Source organism: Ascidia mentula, chromosome 4, assembly GCF_947561715.1.
Source record: "Ascidia mentula chromosome 4, kaAscMent1.1, whole genome shotgun sequence".
In the NCBI taxonomy this organism is placed as follows: Eukaryota; Metazoa; Chordata; class Ascidiacea; order Phlebobranchia; family Ascidiidae; genus Ascidia; species Ascidia mentula.
In genome coordinates this window covers 8,536,026-8,561,708 of record NC_138569.1, presented here as the reverse complement: position 1 = coordinate 8,561,708, position 25,683 = coordinate 8,536,026, and the positions used below count along the sequence as shown (strand labels likewise).

The 25,683-nt window shown below is 38.1% G+C and overlaps 5 protein-coding genes and 1 non-coding gene across 7 annotated transcripts; 4 read left to right on the top strand and 2 right to left on the bottom strand.

The window, feature by feature from the left end:
* Positions 1-578: 578 nt before the first annotated feature.
* Positions 579-2,503, bottom strand: LOC145898977 (uncharacterized). Its single transcript, XM_082987678.1, has 6 exons — positions 2,452-2,503; positions 2,145-2,276; positions 1,942-2,075; positions 1,728-1,883; positions 848-986; positions 579-730 (listed from the first exon to the last, which is right to left on the bottom strand). Exons 1-6 carry the CDS (start codon positions 2,468-2,470, stop codon positions 579-581), a joined length of 732 nt encoding a protein of 243 aa, XP_082843804.1. The 5' UTR covers positions 2,471-2,503.
* A 929-nt stretch (positions 2,504-3,432) lies between these two features.
* LOC145898006 (uncharacterized) lies at positions 3,433-6,201 on the bottom strand. The gene is made up of 6 exons (XM_082986458.1): positions 6,090-6,201; positions 5,889-6,043; positions 5,554-5,792; positions 4,717-4,872; positions 4,126-4,264; positions 3,433-3,584 (listed from the first exon to the last, which is right to left on the bottom strand). Exons 1-6 carry the CDS (start codon positions 6,185-6,187, stop codon positions 3,433-3,435), a joined length of 939 nt encoding a protein of 312 aa, XP_082842584.1. The 5' UTR covers positions 6,188-6,201.
* A 542-nt stretch (positions 6,202-6,743) lies between these two features.
* LOC145897530 (uncharacterized) lies at positions 6,744-20,422 on the top strand. 2 transcript variants are annotated; one of them, XR_014402382.1, is made up of 48 exons: positions 6,744-6,884; positions 7,045-7,232; positions 7,314-7,380; positions 7,476-7,615; positions 7,842-7,964; positions 8,088-8,208; positions 8,262-8,338; positions 8,512-8,629; positions 8,797-8,981; positions 9,158-9,256; positions 9,313-9,406; positions 9,475-9,626; positions 9,734-9,854; positions 10,148-10,215; positions 10,277-10,361; positions 10,426-10,535; positions 10,780-10,881; positions 11,006-11,102; positions 11,226-11,332; positions 11,545-11,667; positions 11,735-11,852; positions 11,909-12,027; positions 12,103-12,225; positions 12,528-12,585; positions 12,818-12,924; positions 13,108-13,230; positions 13,341-13,407; positions 13,495-13,616; positions 13,674-13,796; positions 14,009-14,075; positions 14,223-14,350; positions 14,420-14,542; positions 14,624-14,690; positions 15,036-15,148; positions 15,220-15,306; positions 15,477-15,591; positions 15,659-15,801; positions 16,101-16,268; positions 16,403-16,500; positions 16,559-16,611; positions 16,865-16,960; positions 17,158-17,280; positions 17,393-17,506; positions 18,081-18,142; positions 18,407-18,479; positions 18,541-18,617; positions 19,168-19,415; positions 19,774-19,903. XR_014402382.1 is itself a non-coding variant. In XM_082985859.1 (48 exons), exons 1-48 carry the CDS (start codon positions 6,843-6,845, stop codon positions 19,993-19,995), a joined length of 5,229 nt encoding a protein of 1,742 aa, XP_082841985.1. In that variant the 5' UTR covers positions 6,744-6,842; the 3' UTR covers positions 19,996-20,422. The 2 variants fall into 2 exon arrangements, 1 of the variants encoding a protein (XP_082841985.1); XM_082985859.1 differs by having other exon boundaries at positions 19,168-19,288; positions 19,774-20,422.
* On the top strand, positions 18,746-18,864 carry LOC145899888 (5S ribosomal RNA). Its single transcript, XR_014402504.1, has one exon. It is a non-coding gene; the product is annotated as a 5S ribosomal RNA (ribosomal RNA).
* Positions 20,423-21,123: 701 nt separating the features above from the next.
* LOC145899525 (tRNA N(3)-cytidine methyltransferase METTL2-like) lies at positions 21,124-22,417 on the top strand. Its single transcript, XM_082988367.1, has 2 exons — positions 21,124-21,566; positions 21,612-22,417. Exons 1-2 carry the CDS (start codon positions 21,263-21,265, stop codon positions 22,286-22,288), a joined length of 981 nt encoding a protein of 326 aa, XP_082844493.1. The 5' UTR covers positions 21,124-21,262; the 3' UTR covers positions 22,289-22,417.
* On the top strand, positions 22,322-25,604 carry LOC145899524 (fructose-1,6-bisphosphatase isozyme 2-like). Its single transcript, XM_082988366.1, has 7 exons — positions 22,322-22,574; positions 22,768-22,930; positions 23,097-23,189; positions 23,460-23,600; positions 23,873-24,010; positions 24,314-24,433; positions 24,835-25,604. The coding sequence occupies exons 1-7, from the start codon at positions 22,402-22,404 to the stop codon at positions 25,033-25,035; spliced, it is 1,029 nt and encodes a 342-aa protein (XP_082844492.1). The 5' UTR covers positions 22,322-22,401; the 3' UTR covers positions 25,036-25,604.
* The last annotated feature ends 79 nt before the right edge of the window (positions 25,605-25,683 follow it).

The window sequence follows — 25,683 nt, the reverse complement described above, 5'->3', positions numbered from 1 at the left end:
AAAGGAAATGAATCAGAAAACAAAATCTATAGTTTGTTTATGGTTGACAGTAGCTTGGCAATGTTTACAATAAGGCATAAATGAGTTACAATAAGGCATAAATGAGTGAAACCTTACACTAGTGACGAAATACAAAATTTAAACAATAACAATTTCCCTGGACACATGGTGTCTTCTACGTTCTGCAATTATGGGAAAACACTACTACATCGGGTCACAAAGTTTTCGCTAAACTTGGTCCACATAAGTCTGTGTATAATTGCGAATTTTATTGGTTAGGTGTGAACAGGGCAACCACCTGTCATTTTTGGTTGTATATTTGAATTGAAATACTACACTAAATTATAGCGTTAGTATTCACACAGATTTCTATGTTACATAGGCTTTTATGTGGATCAAGTTTGGAGAAAACATTGTGGCCCGGTGTAATTGTATCTTCCGCACTTTTGCCGTTTCCTTAAAAAAATCAAATCATTGCCTTCGGGTAAGATTCGACAAACCAAAGACAAAACAAGGTAATCAAATTGCAGCCATTCTGGATAGAAGGCACATGGCCAATTCTTATGTTCCTTGCTGCTTCAGTAAGCCGACAGAAAAGCGGGAACCTCGGTCGTTTCGGAGATCAGGGCGGTATTCCACACTTTCACAGAGTCTGACAGTTCCCCGCCGGCCTCAACGATTGCCATTCTGTACTCGGCATGCGTTGCCAGCTTGTTGTATAACCTGGCACCTGTAACGTTAACAAAGCAACAAATGTTAGTTTTCAGAAACTCAAAAGCGTCAAGCAATAAGATTTTTCGCTGTACATCCCAAAACATCAGTTATGTGGTGGAAGGTACCAACGTACTTTTTTTGCACTTAATCGCCTTTTCTCCCCAACCAAGCTTAAGTTGGATTGCCAGCACTGCCCCAGTGATGGTTGGCAAGATGGTTGCTATTGCAGTCTTTGTCACAGTTGGAATAACCGTGAGTTGAAACACTACCACCTGCAACACAGCAGTAAGTTTAGAAGACGTGATTTTTGTGACCGTAGCCTATAGCACTTGATTTATGTGACTGGCGTCTACCCACTCCACACATCCAACATCAAATTGGCAATAGTTCGCAGAGCAACCCTACAACCCTGCAAATCTTATACTTATTTCATAGCTTTTGAAGTCGAAATTGCAAATACAGTGTATCTGGATAAACGTTAGTACAATACTTTTTGTGCAAATCAATCTTCCAGTTAAGGTAAAGCTGTTTACTGGACGGAAAAGATTGCACGCGGGGAATTCAAAAGTTCTATTATCGAAAACTGAAATCAAAACTCTTCAAATAAATGCAACTGCAATACAAGGGGAGATTGGCTTGATTAAAACTGAACAACGATAAACAGGCTAGAAAGCTTCCTTTTGTTTATCCTATCACCAGTGCTGTCGGCACACTGGGATGGAAAAACCCGAAGTGTGTATAAGGTGGCCAATGAGGGTTAACATGCACGATCACATCCATCAATCTTTTATCGCTCTTCCTATTGGCTTGAAGCAATACGTCGAATCATGTTTATAACAAGAAACAGGGCAAATGATGATACAAGTATAGGTCAGAAGCACTTTTATATACCTTCGAATACCCATACAGTGTCGACAATATAGTATATTTTTCTTGTTTGGTTGAAAAATAATATATTGTTTTACTTACTAATGCGTAACTTAACTCCAATATTTCAAACACAGTTTCAATACCTGCGCTATCTGAACGGCCACAATGACTAGAGTTACGATGAGGTTGGCAAGCTTAAAAAAGCCAGATCTTCTCTTCCAACGGACAAAAGACTTTTTGAATCGGCCGTGAAGGTTGATGAGCAGGGATTTGTGATCAATTGAATCAGGGTTTTGAACCTAACCAACCAACAACTAAGAAAGTTTATCAGAGATATATTATTTGTGTTTCATTTACCTTAACTTCCCTTTCGAGAAAGGGTGGTTGTTTCTTTTTGGCGCCTCCTGCTCCGTCTTTTCCAGCACCCGCCCCGGCAGCGGATTTGGCGGAAGTAGTTGAAGTCAAAGGACTGATGGAGCTCTTCGTTGTATCTGTATGTAAATACAAACGTGTTGTGCCAAAAAGTGTCAAAAACTGAAAAGCTGAAACGTAATACTTACTTGTGTGTGATGTTTTCGCAGTAGTAGTCGAGGCTGTGGTGGTCACAGCTGCAGAGGTAGAAGCTGCTGTGGATTTGATTGCAGCTGATGCAGATGTCGACGCTGTAGTAGACGTCGTCGTCAGAAGAGGTTCTGGAGTGCATTTTTGGTTACTTTTATCCAGAAATGAAAGTTCAGCGTGTTAAGATATTAAAGATGAGACGGAAGATAATTTAAAAACAAACGTCCTTTTGATTCTTTCGTTTGCCTCCACCCTTTGGTTCTTTTGCTATACAGTTCCATCAAGCCTTGTTGAAAACATACTTACGTTTCTCGGAACTTGTCATAACTTGCCAGTTGTGCTAATGGCGATTGCTTCCAAATTACTGGCACAGAAGCTCCGCATCGGACTTTAATCGCGGCTGATACATCCCCTTTTTCTCGCTTCCGCAGTTGGTAAACTGACCTTCTCTATCAGCGTAATGTCAACATACCTCACCGATTAATTCTAGGTGGCAATAATTTTACTTCTACTGCCTGACGAGCACAGATAACTTATCTCAATGATTAAAAATAAAAAAAGTGCGTGTTAACGGCAAAGGCCAACGGCATTTTGCGGCCCGAGATTCTTGCCGTACTTCGTTGCTGCACAAATCGAGGAAAGGCCAAATTAATCAAAAGATGCCAATGCGCTTCCTACCAGACTCTGCGCAATTCCATATTGCCAAGTGTATGTTTTTGAAATTTTATATATTCAATGTTGTATTTGTCTGTTTACTGATCGTTACGTAATTTTTTTATGTAATCTTTCGTGTTGTTACTATCTAATTCAAATGAGTCCTCGCGTATATTTTCCAGCAATACGTCTAATGACCATACGTTTGTTTTGGTTTGGTCAATATTGGTGTGCTTGCGATAATTGCTGCTTTAATGGAACGTGTCAGACAATTTTGCTAACATATGATTAAAGACTTACTACAGATATAAGTCGTAAAGAAGTTAAAGCAACGTTATATCATTTTTTGGTCGCGATGTGATAATGGTAGAGAAATGATGTTGACAGAAACCGGTAAAGGCCAGCATTTACCGTTGTTTGAGCCCAAAAATATTGAAAAAATAAGGACACCCAATCACAAATATAAAGACAATCTCAGAAATGAAGATTGTATGGCAATCCTTTATAAAAAATTACAAAATCAAAGCATTAAAATGATAAACGAACATATTTTCTGGACACTGGAACTTCGTCAAACAGGTACAATATATCCTCAAGCAACACAAATAAGCTGCATTGCTACAGGTTTGTAAATTAATATGGATAAAGATATGCGGGAACATCTGTAGCTTCGTACACAAGTGCCTTGTTCCAGAGTTTCACAGCATCGCTGAGCTCAGCACCGTACTCGTCGATTGTCAGTCGATATTCAGAGTGTTTTGCAAGTTTGTTGTAAAGTTTGGCGCCTGCAATTTTCAAAATAATGATACTTGTAGGCAATAAGAACTTGTCGAAATTCTTCGATCTGACAGTAAACACTCAAACTATAATTTTAATTCCTCGGGTGGCTCAGTATGTTTCGAATTTCACGAACCAGTGACGTACTGCCTGTTGACGCAAAGAGTGACGCAAAGGGTTTCACTCTTCCGTGAACCTTTTTTCAATTGAATGGATTAGCGTGTTGGTCCATAACAAATCAAAACGCGATGTATTCTTTAAAACAGCGAAGAATAAATCGGCTAAAAAATACACATTTGAACGATTCTTGAGCGAAATAATTCGCCAAAAAATACATACTGAACGATACAAAGTTACATGTATTGTCCAAGGGGAATGAAACGCGTGAAAACTGGCTGCTAATGATATGGAAGTAAACTTGCGAGGCCATATCTTGACTCACATGACGAACCAATGCACCACGTACCTTATATGGGGCCATACTTTTTTGGTATATTTCAACTTTTCTGCACTTTGTACTGCAGTCATTGATACTTTTATCTTCCTTACTGTTTTTGCACTTGACTGCTTTCATGTCCCAGCCGAGTTTCATTTCCAAGGCCAGCACTGCGCCTGTGATAGTCGGCAGGATGGTTGCAACCGCTTGCTTGATTGGAAAGGGAACTTCGGGAAGTTGAAACACAATGACCTACAACACATTTGACATCAAACCCAGATCGACTTATGCCCGATTATAGATAGAATATAGTCCCGGCGGCGCGTGAGTCAATTTTTTTTACGCCATCATGGTTTTAAAGGTCAAATTGTATATCCTCGTGTATGTACGAACTAGAAGAGTGTATTGAATTGGTGATTTATTTAAATGTTGTTACCCTATTCTCTCCTATTTTCTGTGTAAGAAGTAGCAAAGTGATTTTGATGTTTTTTGTAGTTTCCACATATGCCAAGTACGAGCTGCTTTAGACCTCTTGTTGTTGGCCAGCTGTGACATTTGTGACGTACGTTACATTATCGTGACGTTCTCCGCGTGTGTTGAACGCATGTTAGTTAGGTTACTTGAAAAAAGCATAATAAAAGGCATGACATTTGTTAATTCAGCTGCAAACACGGGCTAAAGCGATGCGCTTATTTTATTTCTACCTGTGCTACTTGTATGCTTAGGACCGTAATGATGATGGCAAGGTGGAGCAAGCGAAAGACTCTGGCTTTATTTTTCCAGTGATAAAAACTCTTTTCGAAGCGAATTTGAAGATTGTGGATCAATCCGCGGTGGTCGACTGCATTTGGGTTGTTAACCTAAACATTAGACACAAATTGCACATAGTTGTTTCGCTCTACACATCTCCCAATGCCATTCATGTAACGCACTAGAAAGCAATTATACACAATATTACCCTTTTTTGAAACAGTATTCAGAAGAGGTGAAGACAGTGCAGCCGGTTTTATCCCTAGTGGAGTTTTGTTTCATGGCCATGGCCGATAATAGGCACATTTGGCCGATATGACCAAGAGCTTGAAAAGGGGTACCGCAGTTTACGGAAAGGAAAACAAATATTTTATATTTAGCTATTTGTGGTATAGCCTTCTTTCAGTGCATAACAGGCTGTTCATTATATGTGCAAAAAAGCCATATTATTGAAAAGCTGCAGACAGGGTGTGTACACGCACTGTTTCGACCTGTAAGGTCTCATCAGTGCAGCTGTTGAGTGGCACTGTGCTAGCTTTTACACTAGCAGGCACACTAATCTCCACTTTGTGGTACCTTTCGGTCAACGTCGAACTGCAGTGTACCCTATACTGAGTACCGAACAACAGAGACGACGAACCACTGTGGAGGGCACTATGGCCAAACGGATCTGCATGGTAACCGGACCTTACAGGTCGAAACAGTGCGTGTACACATCCTGTCTGAGGCTGTTCATTATTTTGCTAATCGGGCCCCGAATTTGATATGAACGGCTCTGCTCCTTAGCATACCTTAACTTCTCTCTCCAAAAATGGCGCCCGCTTTCTCTTGACGTTATTGACACCTCCACTGTTGCCTCCACTGTCGTCTCCGGTGCCTCCAGTACCACCGGTTCCACCGGTTCCACCTTCAGTTTCAGAATGCAAGTCGAAATTTTTAACTTCAGGTTTCATCTTGAAACTTTCTGTAGTCGCCCCGGCCAAGTTTTCTGCTACTGGCGATGCTGCACTTGTGGTGCTGGTAACTGTTCCTAAAAGTACATGATGACACAGAATGAGTTATGAGACCTATAACTGTACTGACTGATGTCAATTTGAGTAATTCAGCCAAACGATAACAAACATACTTCCACGGACTGGATTTTCCGTGGTCGTTGGTGCTGCGGCGGATACTTCAGAAATTGTGTTGTTGAAGTGCGTTATCCTTTTCTCCACACTGACGTTGTGTGTTTTGGCAGTTGCAGATTCCTTGAACCAAGGAAGAAGCGGCCCTGCACAAAAACTTTCGTAACAGTAAAAACCTGGCTATACACTATTGATGCACATACTTGTTTCTGAACTTGTCATTTCGTCTTCGTACGAATCCACTATGTTGCTCTTTTACATTGTCAAAAGTCCAATCATGACTAAGCAGTACGCGTGACATTTGTTGTGGCCTTTTTACACGATGACGGCCTAAAAGTCACGTTTATTCCCCGTTTTGTTCAAACGTTTCCATATTTCAGTTCGAACGTATTCAGTTTAATGTCTACAATTGTTTATAGCAGAGACATTTTGAAAAATGCGTATGTAATCATGCAATTTTAAGTACACCTAATGTTGAATCGTTATTTTGCACGTAAAATATCACACATGCAAGCATGTTGCTTTTGGTATTGTTCAACGAGAACTCCAGGCCATTTTACAATATGTCCGTGTCTGTAGGGCATGCACATCACGTTTCGCTCAGTCGCTGACTGTCGGTGAAACTATTTATGTTTTACATCATTTCTGCAAAATCTGACCTGAGTGCAATTTTGTATTTCCGAATTCATTCATAAGCTTGATAGCGACTCTTTGGCATAAGTCATCCCATGTTTGTAGTAAATCCGTTGCCTAATTTGTCAAAAGATAAACGCGTCATCGTTCAGACGCGTTGTTTTCGTACGGCGGAGCAACAATAGACATCGTAACAATGCCTTTTGTTTTGATGTACTGTAGCTAAGGCTTAGTCTACTACTGCTAAAAACCAGCGTTGCTTTTGCTTGTCAAGATCGATTGAAGTTTCTTTTTCTGTGTTTAATCAGTTTCAAAGACCAAAAATGGAAACTGCTCCGAGGCGCGTGAGGCAAAAAGTACCTGGGGTAAGTACTGATATGTAGATTTTATTGTATCGTGATTAGGTGAAATACAAATACAAGAATCAGGCTTAATCAGGCATAATTGGCGTGAAAAAAGTATCATGCTGTCTTGATTCTGTCACATTTATTTTACCCATACCGAACAGAAACGCATTTGTTCCAGATTGAGCAGAAAGCTGGCGCTTCAAGACAAACCGTGGTTCGACACGTTCCAGCTGCCCAGCAAAATCTTAGCAGAGCAATAGGTACGGACCTAAATGAAACATACAACGACGAAGTACAGTTTCTTTCGCAACAAATGAACATTGTGATTGAGGAGACACCGAACAGAGACGACCTCGGCACAAGCAGGTGATTTTCTGGAAAATTTGGCCTTTTTCATTAACACAAGCCTGGAATCTTGTAGTGTTTCAACTGGTATCTACATTTCAGCACCGCTCCAGATGTAGGACAAACGTTGAAGATTCGTCTAAGCAGGCAAATGACAAAAGAACAACAGGTAACCCAAATTAGTCTTACTTTTGGTTCTAGCTTTGACAATAGGAACCAGACATTGGTCACCAGGCAAAAGCAACTATGTTGAAAATCTTTCAGGAGCGCTTGCTGAGCCTGGAAAGCACCATACATTCATTGAAGAATGACACTGCGAAGTACAGAGCGAAAGAGATCGAACATAGAAATGATCTGCACAAACTTCAAGCTGCTTTGATTGAAAGTTCGCACAATGAAAAACGGTGAGAAACAAACTATTCAGTACTTGCAAATGTTTATTTTAGGCTAAAATATGCACTTTGCAACAGGCAATTTTGATTTTGGCTATTTTAAAAAATGCGAAGGTGAAAATGGGGCGTGTCAAATGTTAACCTGGGCAGGAGGTTAGGAAACACAAATTTAAATCACATGAGTTATGTTGGAGTGTCTTTTTTTGTATGTCTGAATTTTGTATGTTGTTTTTGTTAGACTGGAGAATGATGTTTCCACGGCGAAGAAGCAACATGCTGATCTGCTGGTTGTCTATCAGTCCATGGAAAAGGATTTACTTCTAAAAAGTCAATATCTTATCGAGTTTGAGGAAACGTGCAGGTTATTAGTCAAAATGTATGGTAGTCTTGAATGAGAGTTTTCGTTTTTGGTAAAAGGGCGTGACCTCTGGCAGAAACCCATGCTGTTGTTCCCTTGACACCGAACGTAACACATTTATTTCAGTAATCAGAAAGGACTTCTGAAAGAAAACATGGAAATTGCGGACAGGTTAAAGGGGAAGATGGAGCAATACGAGTTTAAATCCAGGGAAATGCAGGAAAATACTGCAACACTTGAACAAGAGGTAATCACGTGCTTACCTTCACCATAATCGTGTTTACCGGGTCAATTATACAGGTGGCTGCATGGAAGGAAAAAGAGATCCTGGCAAGACAGTTGGCATCAAAACTATATCAGAAGGTAGAGCTCCAAAGGTACATTTTAAAGCAGACAGTAATTTTTTAAACTTAGCAAATTACTTTTCACTGACGATAACGATATAAAGATGACAGCAAATGTGCTTGATTACGATATTCAAGTTAAATGCGCGGTGAACAGTATTTGGTATTTGTTTATGGCGTGACGGAAAACCTCTTAAACTTTCCAGCCAAACGATATTGGAGTGTGGCAAGACCAACGAAGATCTTTCGAGAAAGCTTCGAACTTTGAAAGACATGAACCGAAAAGAAAAAGCGAATTCTGACACGAGGATTAAATTGGCAATAGTAAGACATTCGACTGAACATGACAAACTTAACTGACAAAACATTTCTATACCATGGCCCGTTGAATATATTGGTAGCATTTTATCGATATGAGAGTCAATAGACTGTTAAATTTATCACTGCGCAAAAAGGGAGACTTTAAAATTCCGTTATACTTTTGCGCTTAGGACGAAATGGCAAATGTAAAGAAAACCATTGCTGGATTGGAAGGCAAAGCGAAAAACGAATTCGCGAAAAGCCGAGAAGAGCAAATGAAAGTTGTTACCGCGAGAGACGAAGAAATTGTGATTTTGAAAGCAACGGAAGCCAAGCTAACGAGAGAAGTCACTGAATATGCCGGACTTGTTGAGAAGTTAGTGTTTGTTATAGATTGGGTCAGAAAATGCACATTTATTAAAAATACTATGTGCTTGGGCAGTAACCAGAACCACGCCAGTTTCTATATTTAAACACAAATTATCTATTTAAATGCATTAAAACTTGAAACTTCTTTATCTTATTTTCTGTAAAATATATTTGCAAAAAAAGAACGGAATCAGAGAGAGATAATCTATCGGCAGAAAATTATCGACTCAAACTACAACTCAAAGAAATGGAAACTGAGCAGAAACAGCTGATTAAACTAAGGTATTTTTTCCCGATATTCTTGATTTCACCTTTAAACATATGTTTTATTCACATAGAAAGGAGGTGGCAAAGTTGGAATCGGAGAACAAACAGGTTAACACTGCGCTCATTTCTTTGAGAAAAAATCTCAAATCGTCCCATGAGCGAAAGGTAGTAAACGAAAATGTGCCCATGGGCGAATTCGCTTGGTAATTTTTTTAAATTTTCGTCACCTCCAGGAAAGGTGCAGTATTTGTTCGAACGACTTGGAAACCAGGCTTCAAAAAGTTTTGCTGGAAAACAAGCAACTGAAGCAAGACGTTCGCGACCAAAAGGGAGAGATTGAGAGAATTTCAAACTCTGGACGACATTTGACGTCAGACCTGGAAAAGTAAATTATTTTTCACTTTCTTAGAAGCACGTTTGATAGTCGTTAAAATACGGTTAGCTCTGTTAAAAAATTGCTCTTCTCAAAAAGCTTTCCTGTAAACATTACAGGAGTCTCAAAGAACGGCTCGAATGGTCGAAAGCAGAAATCCAAAGACAGTCAGGAGATAACTCCAGGACAATTGTGTTGGTTGAAAAATTACAAACAGAGCGAAGTCAGTTGCAGCGACAGGTAATCTGATAGATGTTGTCAAAACTGGTGCTTGAGTGCATATTACCATTACGGAAGGTGTACAGTGATCGCTAGGTCAGCATTTGCAGTCTATGGGTTTGATCTCAATTTTTCAATGTTTGAAGTAATCTAAACGACCGTTGCATCAAATTCATGTAAGAAAAAATTTTTAGTGCAACTTTTTATTTTGTTTATACATTAGGCAAGATCGTATAAGTTTCATCAGATCCTGTTTCTGAGATATTATTTCACTGCCTTGTGTGATATCGTCGGGCATTTCTTTTTTACCGCAGATTGAAAAACTTCAGGCCGCTTTGCGCGAAAATTCACTGGGAAGGAAAGCAGTTGAAACGGAGAATGGGTTTGTCCTGTTAAATAAATTCGCTTATGTAACGCGTGAAACTTCATACATTGATCTACAGAATGGCGGTTAAAAAGTTACGTAAAGAACTCCTGACAATGCAAAAGGAACTCTCCGAACAAATCGCTGTTAATGAAGCTTTCAAAGTAAAGCATTTTCCACGTGTTGTAACCCGTTTAAGAATTGTGTTTAAGTTCCATTTTATTTGAGGTGTCGACAAGTGAAACAAGTTCCCACACAGGAAGGTTGAAAAAACGGAACGAAAAACTCATCGCAAGCGTTACCGAACTACAAAAAAATAACCAAACTCTAAAATCAAGGTACTTAGCTTTAAGTCATGTTGCTTGCCCAGTATTACAATACAAAATGCATACAAACATTTTCGGTAAATTATACAAACACATAGTAAGTAAATTAAATGTCACTAAAAAGAAAAACCAAACACGAAAATCACGGTACTTAACTTTAACTCATATTATTCGCCCCGTACTAAAATACATACAAGCATTTTTGGCTAACTAAATAAACAACGTAATAAGTAATTTGAATGTCACTCGTTTTTAGCTTGGCAGAGGAAACAAGGCGACTCCAGTTGAAGCTACAGAAGTCAAACGAAGCAAGTACAACCTCAAGAAGCAAACTAGCGGATGAACTGCAAAACTGCTGGTTAGAATAATAAACTTACATTGATCAATTTAAAATTTTTCATGGCTATTAAAGCAGTTAACCTTGACGTGGTCACTGAATTTTACTTCAACAAATATTGAAACAACGTTCTTTTGTTCGTTAGCGCCACAAACAGACGCCTGGAAGACGAGAAACAAGAATTAGCGGAAAAACTTGCTCACATCAGCGTTCAATTTGAAACCTACAAAAAAGACTCGCAGGTTTAGCCCACAATAAAACAATTTAAATTAAAATATAATATAACGAACCAGAGAAATAAGTGACACTGATATTGTTTTACGCCTTAACTGCGTGAATATTGTTTGTTTTGTGACTTTAAACAGCATCCAATAAGGAGGTATGAAGAACACAATGAAAATTTATTAAAGCAACAATCTCTAAAGCAGGAACTGGACAAGTCAAGAAGTGACGCAACTTCCCTGGAAGAAAGGTTTCTTAATAAACTGTTTATAACCATACTGACGATATATGAATCCCGTATAATGTATGGTACAATTATGTGGGACGTGTTCAAGACCATACTAAAACCTAACAAACACAAAAGTTGTGGCAGCAGGCAATTATAGTTTGATAGTTTGTTTCTAATTTAATTATAACGTCATCGTTTTTTTCCGGACTCTCAAATAAAATTTTTGTGTTTAGAATGATTTTGGAGCTGAACGAGGCAAAAAGAGAATCAGCTGAGCTGCAGAGGAAACTTGATGAATTAAATAAGATCAACATCGATTTGAAGACCGAACAAACCCGCACGACCCTCGCACTAAAGTATAAATTCACGCACTTTGAGCGTATGTTGATTCCCTTTATAAAAACAACGTCTGTTACTCTGCAGTCATAAAATCTCCGAGCTTAAAGGCAATTATTCCGTGTTAGAAAACAACTCAAAAACTTTAAGGAGAAGAATCCATGTCCATTGGGCCGAAAAGGCGAAAGTGGATGAGCTGTCCGAGGTGAGTATTGTAAAGAAAGTGAAATTGGATAAAAATTTTATTGGCTTTTGCTGTAGGAGTTGACGAAAAATGTGGAAGAACTGGATTTGCAGCTCTTGCAAAGCAGGAAAAACGAAAGCGTGATATCGGAAGAGCTTGAAAAAATGAGAACCAGTTTTGCAAACGCTCAAGAAAGGTTAACTGACACTTTTTCAAATGAAATCATTGTGACGTCCAAAGTAATATTACTAATTATAAACACTGTTCATAGTTTTGCAAATGAGAAGGACATTCTCTTGCACAAAATCGAAACCTTGAATCAAGAGATTTTATCGCTAAAGAACATCAACGTAATATTTGAAACCAACGCTGGGCTGGAGAGTAAAGGTCAGAGGTAATTAGTAGGTATAGAATAAACAGTTAAAATATTTGGTTAATCAAAATATCTTTAAACAACAAAGAACCGGCGCAGACAGCGAGATTAACGCGCCGGATGTTCGGCGTGCATGCTTGCTGTCGTCCATCTTCTCAATTTAACTCTACAGATACTTTGTCACAGTTTTAAACAAATGTTTTATTCCACGGTTTTGAAAAATGATTTTTGTTGTTGACACAAACCACGAGGTTTCCTGCATTGCCACACGGGTCGAAAACCTTGAAACAATCGATGTTGCCCCAAAAAAATATTATTTACAGGCGGTGCGAACAAACGATGGATACCCAAGTTACAGAATGTACACAAGAGGGCGCAAAGGTAACCGAATTTTATATTTGTCGGTGAACAGATTGTCGGTTGGGCGAGCGATTGGCAAACAACCCATGTCCGACCCATGTACCAAGAAGAAAACCTGGTCAGGATAGCTTGGGTTTGAATCACGTTGTGGTAAACAACAGATTAGCGCGCTGTGTAGCTTACCGAATGCTATGGATTTTTACCTGTATTTCTTAGCAATTATTTGATCTGAAAATATTTTGCATTGTTGAAGGAAATAATGGGGCTAAAGGCAAGGTTGGAAAAATCGCAGGAAAATGAATCGAAGCTGCTGGAAGAGTTGCGGGAAACGAAGGCGAACTTCAGTCTACTACAGGAAAGGTAATGTTTGGCATTTATAATCTGATGATTCTGATCTCGTGTTTCATGAAATTTTTACGCATTTGTTTTTGACCACACAGAGAAAGAATCCCAATCAGGTTTTCTTCTTAGTATATAAGTCGGGCTCTTGACCGATGTCCCCCATCCCTCCCCCATGTAGTTATTATTTCTTGTATTCTGCAGATTGGATGTGGAAGGACAGAACCAGCTAACGGTGGTTGCAAATTTACATGAGGATTTTAAATTGCAAAAGGAGAAAATCGTGAAAGCCAATATTTCGTTCAAGACCGAAGCGGAGGAATATAGGTAAACATTCGCGCAACAAAACAAACAATACGCCGAGTTTTATTAGAGCGTCCAGTAGCATGGTATAAAAGGGCGAATGATAAGTAACGGTTTGTTTTTCGACATTTTAGATCAACCATATGTAAATTGAAGGAAGAATTAGATTTCGTCAAAACAGCCCAATCACAACAAGAAAAGGTTTGCACCAACACACATAATACTTATATATGCTCTTCATTACATTTGAATCGTGCTTGAAAACATTTGCCTGTTATCTTTACGCAGGATTTTGCTGTCAAAGAAAACCAATGGAAGGAAAGCTTAGAAGAAAGTAAACGAATTGGAATTAAGCTTTCCGAAGAGCTCGAAACGAAATTGCAACAGCAGCAGATTTCCCTCCAAGACAGGTTGGTTAACTGAAGCCTAATAGTTTTACAACGGTTTTATCCATGCTTTTTGTTTAGTTACGATTGCATGGAGAAAACAAGCAATGATAAAATTGTTGGTCTGACGGAAGAAGTGAGAACGATGAAAAAGAGTAAGGAAGATGTCGAACTTCATCTCGGGACGGAGATTGCAAAACACAAGTAACTTAATGAAAATAGTTGTTTGTTTTTCATCTTTTTTGTAAGAATTGACAAACACAACGAAGATATCAACCTAACGACCACTTCCTAATTTGGCCAAATAATGCTAATCTGTGAAAGTATGATTTTGTCCATTAATCTCAACTCGACTTCGTCAAAATGTTGGTTCCCGGTGTGAATGATACCACAAACTATATTTGTTGATGTTTTAGGTCGACTATATGCAAGCTGAAGGAAGAGATGGATCGAATCAAAGAAGCCAAACGACTACAAGAGAAGGTTTGATCCAAAACAAAAATAATTATAGAAGTTATTCAGTTTTGCCGTCAAACTTCACGCTTGCTGTTACAACTATACAGTCGGCAAGAGCTCTAAAAATTGAACCAAAGAGAACAATAAAAACTTCTCTGCATAACCTTTGCACAGGATTATTATGTGAAGCAAAACGAATGGGAACACAAATTTAAAGAAAGCAAACGAATTGAAATTGAGATGTCCAAACAGACCGAGAAAATGAGAATACAGCAAGAAGAACTGGTTGCCCTTCAAAGCAGGTGCTTGTTGCTTTTAATAATATAACATGTTCGTTTTACAACGTATTTTGATCAGTGCTGTTTGTTAAGTTACGATTCCGAGGAGAAAACGGGTTTGGCAAAAGTTGCTGCTCTGACGGAAGAAGTGAGATCATTGAAGAAGAGTAGAGAGTCCACTGAAATTCACCTCAACGCTGAGATTACAAAACACAAGTAATTTATAAAAAACTTAGTTTGAATTTTTTTTATTATGGGTTAAGTAAACGGGGCCACTGTAATCGTTTTGTTTATTAGGTTGACAATACAAAGTCTCACAGAAGAAATAACAAGGAGTAAGAAAATTTTATTCGAACAGGACGAGGCAAGTATTCCAGCGTCTGTGTGTTCTTGCCTAGTGGTTCCCAACCTATTTAAGCTAACTCACAATGGCAAATTTTTGGGGGCCACTATAAGATATATATGCGACAGTTTTTACCAGTTTTATGTTTGATTTTTGTGCAGATACTCTTACTTTGAGCAACCTTGCCTACTCCCGGGATATAACGTTGATAATTATACACCATATGGTGGAATCATACGAACTGTAGACTTAACAACTGACTTGCGTGCTTGCTTCGTGGCCCACTGGTTGGGAATCACTGTGCTAACTTATATACCTCTACATAAGTTTGCTGTGTGTGGTGAATAAAATCCAATCCTCTCACAGAACTTGGTGAAGGAAATGGAAGCAAAAGTGGCGCAATGTGAAAAAACGGAAGTTTGCTTGAAAGAGCAGTTGGTCTTGGTTAAGGAACGTTGCTCGGCACTTTCGCAACCACGGTAACAGTGAACTGACGTAAAACATCGTGACCAAATAAAGGTTCCTAAAGTAAAATCTACTTTCATGACAGCTCTGTTGCCGATGACAAGGAGTCTGAAAGCTGGAAAGTTGTGAGAAGCGAGTGGAACACTTTGTTCGTCTCAATTACGACTTGCGTGTGAGTTAAACTTGGATATGTAGCTATATTCAAGACCTATGGACGTTTTTATGAAAAAAATATGTAAGAACCAATAAAACAGATTTTACAACATGTAAAATGTATTTCCGAAACGCAACATATAATTTTAGTTGTCAGTGGTGATTTCTTACAAAACTTTTCCTTTAAAGTGAATCCATGAGTTGGGTTTCGATCGAACTGCAAAACGCATCCATCCAGAGACAAAACTTTAAAAGCTTATCTGAAACACATCAAAATACGTTGGCAGAGTTCGAAGAAAAAAAGGTAACCATTTTTTTCCATTTTTTTCTTTAAACTCTTCTTAAATGTTTGCTCGATTTATTCTTTTAAGCTGGAGGCGAATCAACTGCTGCGCAACAGAGAGGACGAACTCGAAAAAGATGCTGAAATATATCGTCAAGCAATCAAGTCTTACAAATTGCAGGTTGAAGATATGAGAAACCAACGTATTGCGAATGAAGAAAGAATAAAAAAGTGCGTTGTCTATAGATAGGAGATTTGGTATACTTATACTAAACTTTAATTATAGCAAAATCTTCTAATTTTTTTCTCTAAATAAGTGCTTGGTCAATGTTTTAAAGAGAGCCTTACTGGTCAAGAAAACAAATTATCTCAAAGACCCAATTTTTTTGAAAGTGGTTAAACGTATGTCAATCATTTCGCCTGACATTAGATTTAGATTTGTTATATGTGAACTAGCATAGTTGGCTGCAGCCGTCCAGTGGGACAAACGTTGAGGTTTTTTACCAAGATTGTGCAAAAATTAATTCTAGGCTCAGGGAAAGATGGGACGACGACACAGTTGAACTGAAAACACTTGAAACCGAAAACGGGAAGTTACGAGACGAGATTTCCACTATTACCGAACAATTAAAAGAATCTAAAACGGAAAACATCTACCTGATGGAGGAATTAAGCAAATTAAAACAAGAAAACGAAAAGTACGAAAACATACATGAACGCTTTTTGTAGTTAAATGACCTACGTACAGTGGGTTCTAAGTTTAAATGTTAATAAGCGGCAGAAAGGAAACCGTAAGTACAACACGTTCTCATGCTCATCTTCATGTGTTAAGGCTTGAACAGAGAGAAAAAATCAGGGTGGACGAAGAACGACAAAAGAATGTGAATTCCAGTGATTTACACGCGACAAGTTCACAATCTTCGCAATCAGGTACAAATATACCTGGGGCGTTTTGATTTTTTTACGCACACTGCTTTGCACTTTACAGAAAACGAAATTAGCGACGGTGAAGAAGCAAGGGATGAAGTTAAAATTGTAAAGGTGTCGTTTTCTACTCATTATAGATAAATTTTGATCTGGTTCTGTAGAACAGTACTTCCTAATCTTTTTCGGTCACGTTTACCTCCATACCGAGGTTTGCGGCGATTTCATTCGTCCAAGTGTGGCGGACAATATTTCATTTCGACAAAGTGCGCGATTTTTTGTAGAGATGATATCAAGGATATCAAACAATATTTGTCGCATGTCAAAAGAGAAATAATCCTTAGAAATACAGATCTTTATATATTTGTAGAAAGAAAATGAAAAGTTACATGGTAAGTTGTTTCGACTTACGAGAAGATACAAAGAAAAGAAAACCAGAATTATTGAACTGCAAGTTGGAAATGAGGTAAAGAAAAGGCAAACAATCGGTTTTAAAACTGAGAGGTTTTTGTAAAATGTTGCAAAATATGTTATCCTAATAAATTGGCTTAGAAGGTTGTGCAAAATCCGTAACAGCAAAACATTTTTTATTCTTTCTAATTTTCTTCCTCTGAAATGCCAATTGAGCCGAAATTTTGGAAGTAATATCATAGATAATTTCAGAGAGCTGTGACAAGGCAACGACACGTGGAAAACGAACTGGAAAAACTGAAACTGAAACTCGATTCAGTTTCCGGGGTTGGAAAAGATAAAGGAGACACGGAACAAAAACTGGTTATCCTGCAAGTAAGTTTAAACACTCTTTGTTGGTGTTTCTAGTTATCACTGCGCTCGCATTTTATATTCAATATTACTCGAACACGCTCGGTATTTTTAATCCGTTTACATCTTGCAATAGAGAGAGTTTGAGGAAATGGAGAGAAAGTTGGAATCGAGCGAGTTGAAGCACAAAGTGGACACGGAGAATTTACTGAAACAAATGCAGTGTCAGAACGCTCTGGAAACAAACAAGGTTAATGTTAAACCTAAGTATTATTACCTTATATATAAGACTTTCCCTTTATCAATCAGATCTCTTCTTTACATCATACTAAATGCTAGATATTAGTAGAAATAATTAAAGGTTTGAAAGGTAATTCCAAACAATAATGCTGCAGAAACTGTCAAAATTGACTACAAGAATCAGCCTGTGCAAGTCGGTCACCGACGGATCTGTCCTTACGAATCAATATTATATTCCTGGAACTCCAATGGGAGTTAAAGAATATCAGCGCAAATATAAATCATGATCTTATACTGACGGTGATCGTCTTTTACTCCTTTTCGAGTTTTAGGAATATAATAATTGTACACATCTATCCATTCATTAACGCTATTTTTGAACGGAAAAAATGTACGATTTCAGTCTCACCTTCAATATATCCTTGAAGTTTCCAACTCTTGTGTGTGTAAAACGCATTCTCGTTCTTGCACTACTAAACCTTTATTCGGTCCCTTTTTATATGCAAGTGATATATATAGGGCATTCTAACCACACCGTTCGCCTTGTTTCTTCTGGTCTCCAATCTTATGTAATCCTCTTACAGGCCACAACTGAAGTGGAGAGCGTCACAATCAACCTTGTGGAAGTGACTGAAGAATTTACCCAGTAAGTCAAGTGTGCGTTACCTAGGTAGGCTTACAGCTTGCCAAAATCCAGTGCAAATTGTTTATAACGACCAAAACATGTTTTTTTTAAATCAACAAAGATGTTGATATAGTTGGGTAGGTTGAGGATCCATTTCGAGTTTGTCACAGTGGCTGAAACTATTTGATTAAGTTTTTTGTTCATTTTCCCAATATAGAATTGTTTTTAAACACTAATTTGCGTAAACGTAAACCATGTTTTAAACTATTTATCTCTTCGGCACAGAATATCGCAATCTGGAGTGGATGCAGATGAAAAAACAAAACTACTTGAAGAAAATCGGCGGCTTAGGATGGAGGTTCGACGCAAAACAATATTTAATCTGTTTCGATTCTCGTAAATTAACGAGTTCTGTACAGATTGATCGTCTTGAGAAGAAGCTTGAAAGATCGAAAAGCAAAAGATTACCCTTGTTGGAGAGTTTAAAAGAATCAAGGTAAAAAAATTCTTGCTGCATTTTGAACAATGGGTAAATGTGCTCGACATTGGCACTGTTGGCTGAACTATAGTAACCCCCGAACTTTGTTACGTAACAATAAAAGCGCCGTTTAAGCGCGAACAATCGCCTACGACCATACCACGTTGAGAACACCCCATCTCGTCCGATCTGGGAAGTTAAGCAACGTCGGGCCCGGTTAGTACTTGGATGGGTGACCGCCTGGGAATACCGGGTGTCGTAGGCTTTTGTTTGCCTTTATGTTGGGTTTTCTTAAACAAGTCTTTGCCTCATAAACTTGCAAAAAAGCAATAATGCACCTCAGAAAGTTCTCACAAATTCAGGTATTTTGTCGTAACTCTTCAGTAATTTTGAGTTAGGTGGTCAACGACAACGTCACACAAGGAGTGGCGATCTTCACGAAACGCTTGTGGTACATTTTGGGAACCACTTGACTAGACAACAAAAATTACCTTTTTTCCGAAGCAACCGTTGTTTTATTGCCAATTAAAATCTTGAGTTCGATTTTGTGATTACAACAACATTTTAGAGCCATCAACCTCAAGCTGGAGGAAGAAATTCGCCAGGCCTACGTTGAAATGTCCAAGTTGGAAAAGAAAATGTTTGCCTTTCAGCCTCATAAACGCAAGGAAGAAGCAGGCGATGCAAAGGTAATTACGAGTTATAGTAATAACAGGCGGTGATGTAATCAACATAGTTTGAAAGCTTGAATTGCGGGAACAGTTACGCACGTTGGAGACCTGTTGATCATGGCATATATCTTTTACACTTTAAAAAGTAAGTCATTTATTTGTTTCTATTTTGTGATCAAACAACAATGCCAATCATCTGGTTGGAAAGTATGCTGTCCTTATTTTTGACAGTTTGCAATCTTTGACAGTTTGCAATCTTTGACAGTTTGCAATCTTTGACAGTTTGCAATCTTTGACAGTTTGCAATCTTTGACAGTTTGCAATCTTTGACAGTTTGCAATCTTTGACAGTAAGTCTAAAATATCGTCGCACATTGGTGTGAACTAAATGCCGCAAACTTCAGTAGGGGTGAAAGTAAAACCTAAATAGCTAAAGAAGCTCTGCAAAACCTGAACGAAAAGTTAATCTGTGAGTGAATAGATATTAAGAAGGTTGTATTACAGGACTGTGACGCTTGCAACCAGGTCGAAAGAGAAAATTCGAAACTTCTGGAAGAAAACGCTCGACTGAAGATTGAATTGCGTAAACTGGATGATCGCATGGCGGAAATGGAAGACACAGAGTATAACTACCAAGAGACTGTTCGACAAAACGTGATCTACGAACAGCAACTGTCACGTATTACGTCACAATACGACGTCCAAAGGCAGATTGCACCCCATTAACCTGCTTTCGTTTTTATAACCCTGCTTTTTTGTAATTGCGTGCGCCTAAAAGTTCTTAATATTTGTTCTTTGTACCACTTTTTTGTCTCAAATTTAGTGTGTTTTGTAAACATTTTTTAATATGTGTTTGGTCTTAACAGAATACCACAAGCATGTAAACGTTTATTAAGAGGTTAAAATATATTTCCCATCATTAATGAAGTGTCAATGAAATCCCAAACGTTTCCATACTCGTGGTATAAACTATAAGAGGTGGAAAGCGTCATGACGTTTGCAACAGAGGGAGTGATTCCCAGAATCAACAAACACGAGTTCCTGTTCAGTATACAGTATTCAAGAGATGACCTGAACCCAACAATTTGATGTGATTTAACCGTTTATGCTTTGCCTTCTACGAATACGTACCCAATACACGTTCATACACTCAGGGCCGGCGCAAGGCTAAAACACAATACATTTTAACAATTGCGGAAAAAGATGACTCTTACTCATTACGACATATTAATGTAAACCAATTTGCGTCAGAGTTGTGACTCGGAATTAAAGTGTTGCCACCAGGGTTGCCATCTGTTTTTAATAAAATTTTCCATTAACAACAAAAAGCAGCATGCTTTTGGTCAAGACTATAATGGTAAAGTTTAGGCATATTGGTTGTCACAATACTCAGGTCAGACTACAATGCACAGAGACGCGATAACTTTGTTTAGGGCGTCAATAAACAACTATTGGAATACCTTAAAATTTAAAGATCAATTCAAAGCGTTTGTGTGCTAAAACCGGTTTTTATCTGACCTGAACAAACATAACTATTTCGGCTGATGTTGTTTAATCAACCGTGACGAACCCGCCGGGCTTACACTCGGATTGGTCAAATAGAAAAGGTGTGTCTTTATTGTCCAATTAAAAGGTATGATTTGCAACTCACGTTTACACGTAACTTCAGCCCATCAAGACCCGAGGCTAGACTGTGACGAAGCCGGTAACGTATTGTTAGGCATTTTTGTTGCACAGGCGCCGGCTTAATTTCGGCGGCCTGCAAATGGACAATTCTGCTGCGTAACTATGCGTCAGCTATCCCGAACATGCGTTAGGATTTGGCCACTGTTTGTTCGTATTAATTATTGAAAGTCATGATTGCTATTTACGACCAGAGTATTCACGTAGGGCGTTTACGGTCTTTAATCATGTTGCAGACAGATTCATTTGCTAGAAAATACTTTATCTTACGTAAAAGAATTTCTGGTAATTTTAATTTCATATTTGAAACATGGAAGAAACAAAGAGACCTGTGTTTGGAAACAGGTTTCTAACAGAGAGTGACAATGTGTTTCAGCACAATGCCTGGGATAACGTGGAATGGACTGAAGAGCAAGAGTCGGAGGCAAAAAAGATAACACAAGGTCATTCATCTGAACCTTTACCAGATGAAAAACAAGAAGATCTTTTATCCAATGCTGCACTTAACTGGGACAAGTTTTATGAAAAGCATGACAACAAGTTTTTCAAGGATCGGCACTGGCTGTTTACAGAGTTTCCAGAGCTGCTCGAGCTTACTGGAAAATCCAACAAAGGTGTTTTATTACAGACGGATGGTGAAAATGTGACGGCGGACCCAGACAAAAATAGTAATGATAAAACACATGATTGCAACATTTCAACAGAAGATAAATTACTGTATCCAGGAAGCTGCAGTCAACGCCGGGTGTTAGAAATTGGCTGTGGGGCTGGCAACACCATTTTTCCATTGTTGCAAGTTAACATGGCTGCAGAACTGTTTGTGTATGGTTGCGATTATTCCGCTACAGCAGTAGACATTGTAAGGTCTCACAGAGATTTTGATGCAAGTCGCTGTCATGTTTTTCAGCATGATATTACCAGTGACACAGCATTTCCCGTTCCTGAAATGTCGCTGGACATTGTTGTCATGATTTTTGTGTTGTCAGCATTAGAACATGGTAAAATGAAATCATCAGTTCAGAGAATTGCAAAACTTTTAAAGCCAGGAGGCATGATTTTATTCAGAGACTATGGGCGATATGATATGGCACAGCTGCGCTTCAAGAAAAACCGTTGCTTGTCTGAGAACTTTTACAGTCGGGGTGACGGCACTTTGGTTTACTTTTTTACCCAGGATGAAGTGAAAGACATTTTTACTAATGCTGGTCTTGTGGAAAAGCAAAACATTGTTGATAGAAGGCTGCAAGTTAATCGCGCTAGGCAATTAAAAATGTATCGTGTTTGGGTTCAGGGCAAATATGTCAAACCCTTGATAAGTCCTGGTATAAATGAGTAGTGTACAATGTAAAAAAAACTATTAATCATGTCATGTCGTTTTAAAACGTATCTTTTTTCAGGTTAACTGTAACGTAAACATTTAGGTATATTATTTACACACACCATACAAATATGGCTCTGGACAATTTAGACCAAGGTGATATTTGCACCTTGACAAGGTTCATCACGGAGAGAGGTAGGCAGTGTGGTTCAGCTACTGGTGAACTAACCCAGTTGTTGAACGCTATCTGCACTGCAATCAAATCTATTGCAACAAATGTCCGTAGGGCTGGAATTATGAATTTGTAAGTTTATTTTACTCTATTGAAGATTAAAAATGTTAACCTAACATTTTTGTTACACTTATGTTTTTAAATGTTAATTATTAACTGTAGGTAATGGGGTCGATCACAGCAAGTTCCAATAAATTTAATGTTTAGCAAATCTACAGATTTTGCTTGTAATCTTGTGATAATTAAAAACAATTTTTACGTTAAGGTATGGAATTGCTGGAACCACAAACACAACTGGCGATGAACAGAAAAAACTTGACGTCATTTCAAACCTAATGTTTATCAACATGATACGAGCATCATTTACAACGTGCATGATGGTGTCAGAAGAAAATGAAGAAGTAATTGTTGTTGAAACAGAAAAGCAAGTGAGTCAGATTTTGATAATATTAAAGAGCATAAAGACCTTCATAGAAATTTTGTTTAGTTGTAATAAATATGGAATTAATGTGCTTAGTGAATGTTTCCCAACAGATAAATACAATAAATATTGCAGAATGTCACAAAACTTTTTATTGTCCATGTTGCTTCTAGGGAAAATATATTGTGACATTTGATCCTCTTGATGGTTCTTCAAACATTGATTGCCTTGTTTCAATTGGAACAATATTTGGCATCTACAAAAAGGTAATATTACTGTTTTCCTTACCTTACAAAAAAGTCCAACATCATTTTGCACTCCAGAAATGCCATTTCTTACTGTGATGATGATTATTTCAATTTCCCCAAAATGCCTTTTCTTAGTTTTAAATGTTCTACAATGATTACCTAATGACAGCAAACCTTTGGTTAAAACATCACTATAATTCATGCAATGTTTATTACATGTATTTTCCGAATACTTTAGTCATTATATTCGTTAACAACAAATGCAATAATAATGGTTTTGTAAACAAGACTGGTGATGGGCCACCTGCTCCAAAGGATGTGCTTCAAAAGGGAAGACAAATGGTTGCAGCTGGATATGCACTGTATGGAAGTGCTACTGTCATCGTGTTAGCCACTGAATTCTCACTTGACATGTTTATGCTTGATCCGGTAAGTTTATATATATCATGCAGGTGCTGTCATTACATTATTGTTGGTTTATGTGCATTGTTAATTACATTGTTAGTTACAAATGCATTGCTTGTTTTCTGTTATAGCTGTATATTCACTAAACTTCCGAACACCAAGTTAATACTTTAAAATTATAATTACAGTATTGATTTGTTCTGAATGATATAGTGATATTACCTTGGCACGCTTGCGCTTTTTTGTAACAAAGGCTGAAAATCATGTTTCAGCAACAAATATCAATTTCTTCACAGAGTGTTGGGGAGTTCGTTCTCACTGAACGTGATTTGAGAATTAAACAGAAGGGAAAGATTTTCAGCATAAACGAAGGTTATGCCAAGTTTTGGGATCCTGCAATTAAGGAGTATATTGAAAGAAAGAAATTTCCACAGGTTTCTGGTTTGATTTCTTTATAAATGTAATTACAATAGTAAAGCTGCTACATTGTGTTCGTACAAATCAAACATTACAGAATGCAAACTAAATGGTATTTATTACAGAATTTTAAGTAAAAGATTTAGATAATGCAACAAACTATTAAAAACGCTTAAATCCCACTCCCAGTTTCCGGGCCTATGATTTGTCACATACTTCATGGTGCTTAGCCAGGCATTGTGTGTAAACGCTAAAATTGGTCCAACAAGTAGCCGTTTCCCCTCCTGAGATTTATACCACGTACATGTCGCAATGTGTAGGATGGGAGTTCGCCGTACAACGCCCGTTACATCGGTTCCATGGTAGCTGATGTTCACCGCACCCTTGTGTATGGCGGAATCTTCGGATATCCTGCACACAGCAAGAGCCCCAACGGAAAGGTAGGGTATGCCTAACACATTAATAAACAAGAGGCTGCCTGGGTGTTAAAACGCAAGTGCAATACATAAAACATACAACTGCTCCCTCCACTCACATATTCCCAATGAGCGAAAAGTATGCATTTGACGATGTTCATAACATTTAGAGATTTTATTTCCAATAACTGTTTGTACATGCAATTATAATTAAATATTCTGAGAATGAAGAGACAGGACAATACTGTTGAAAACATGGACACAAATTATGAGTATATCCCTAAATAGTGTTCCTAATTAAATATTGTTATTAAATAAATTAAATTAATATTGCATACAAAATCGAATAAAATAGCTTTTCACGTAAATTTTAGCCTGATTTCCGTTTGTCGCACTAAACCGTTTATCCCAACTCATTTCCACAGCTGCGCCTCCTGTACGAAGCTGCTCCTATGGCTTACATAATTGAAAAGGCCGGGGGGAAAGCCACAACAGGTCAAAGCGACGTCCTGGACGTACAGCCAACCAATATACACCAGCGTGTGCCCATCTTTATTGGATCGCCAGACGACGTGGACGAATATCTTGCAATCGTTCACAAACACCAGAAGCATATTAAAGGATAGATAGTACACGGCAATATATCGTGTTATGTCATTCCTATAATGTTTGCTGTTATGTTACATAAAAATTTTTACCATTGCTTAATTGGAGATACGTGCAAACAATACGTGCCTATTTGTACATATTGCAACTCGCTTTTTGCAGTTATGCAATAGTCCTGCAGTTATGTTAAAAATGCTAGTAAGTACAATCATGGTAATTTGTAAGTGACAAATGGAACGTTGCTGCCCATTTTTTAGTAAATTTACGAACATATGCCCGACTCCTTTGTCTACATTGCTCGTATCATCGACTATTTTGCACCACCTTGTGGAACGATGCACCATAAACCCACCTAAACAATTATTTCACAAGCAACGGGCTAAATGGAGTGCGAAAATCCTTGGCTAAAGCTACCTGCATATAAGTCTGCACAAGTATGCCTGTGCACGATATTTACGACAGTTGCATGTTTAACGGTACCCAAAGGCAATTGAGTATAGCTAATCGCTTCTGCAAACAACAATCTCAGTCTTTCGCCTTATAGTGCCTAATCCTATGTTGTACAAACAATATATTATTCCTCATAGCGCTTTGACTGATTTTTGTGCAGATGTTAAGTTGAACAAATGAATTACGTTTGGTCGAAGTTAGTTGAGATATATCGACAA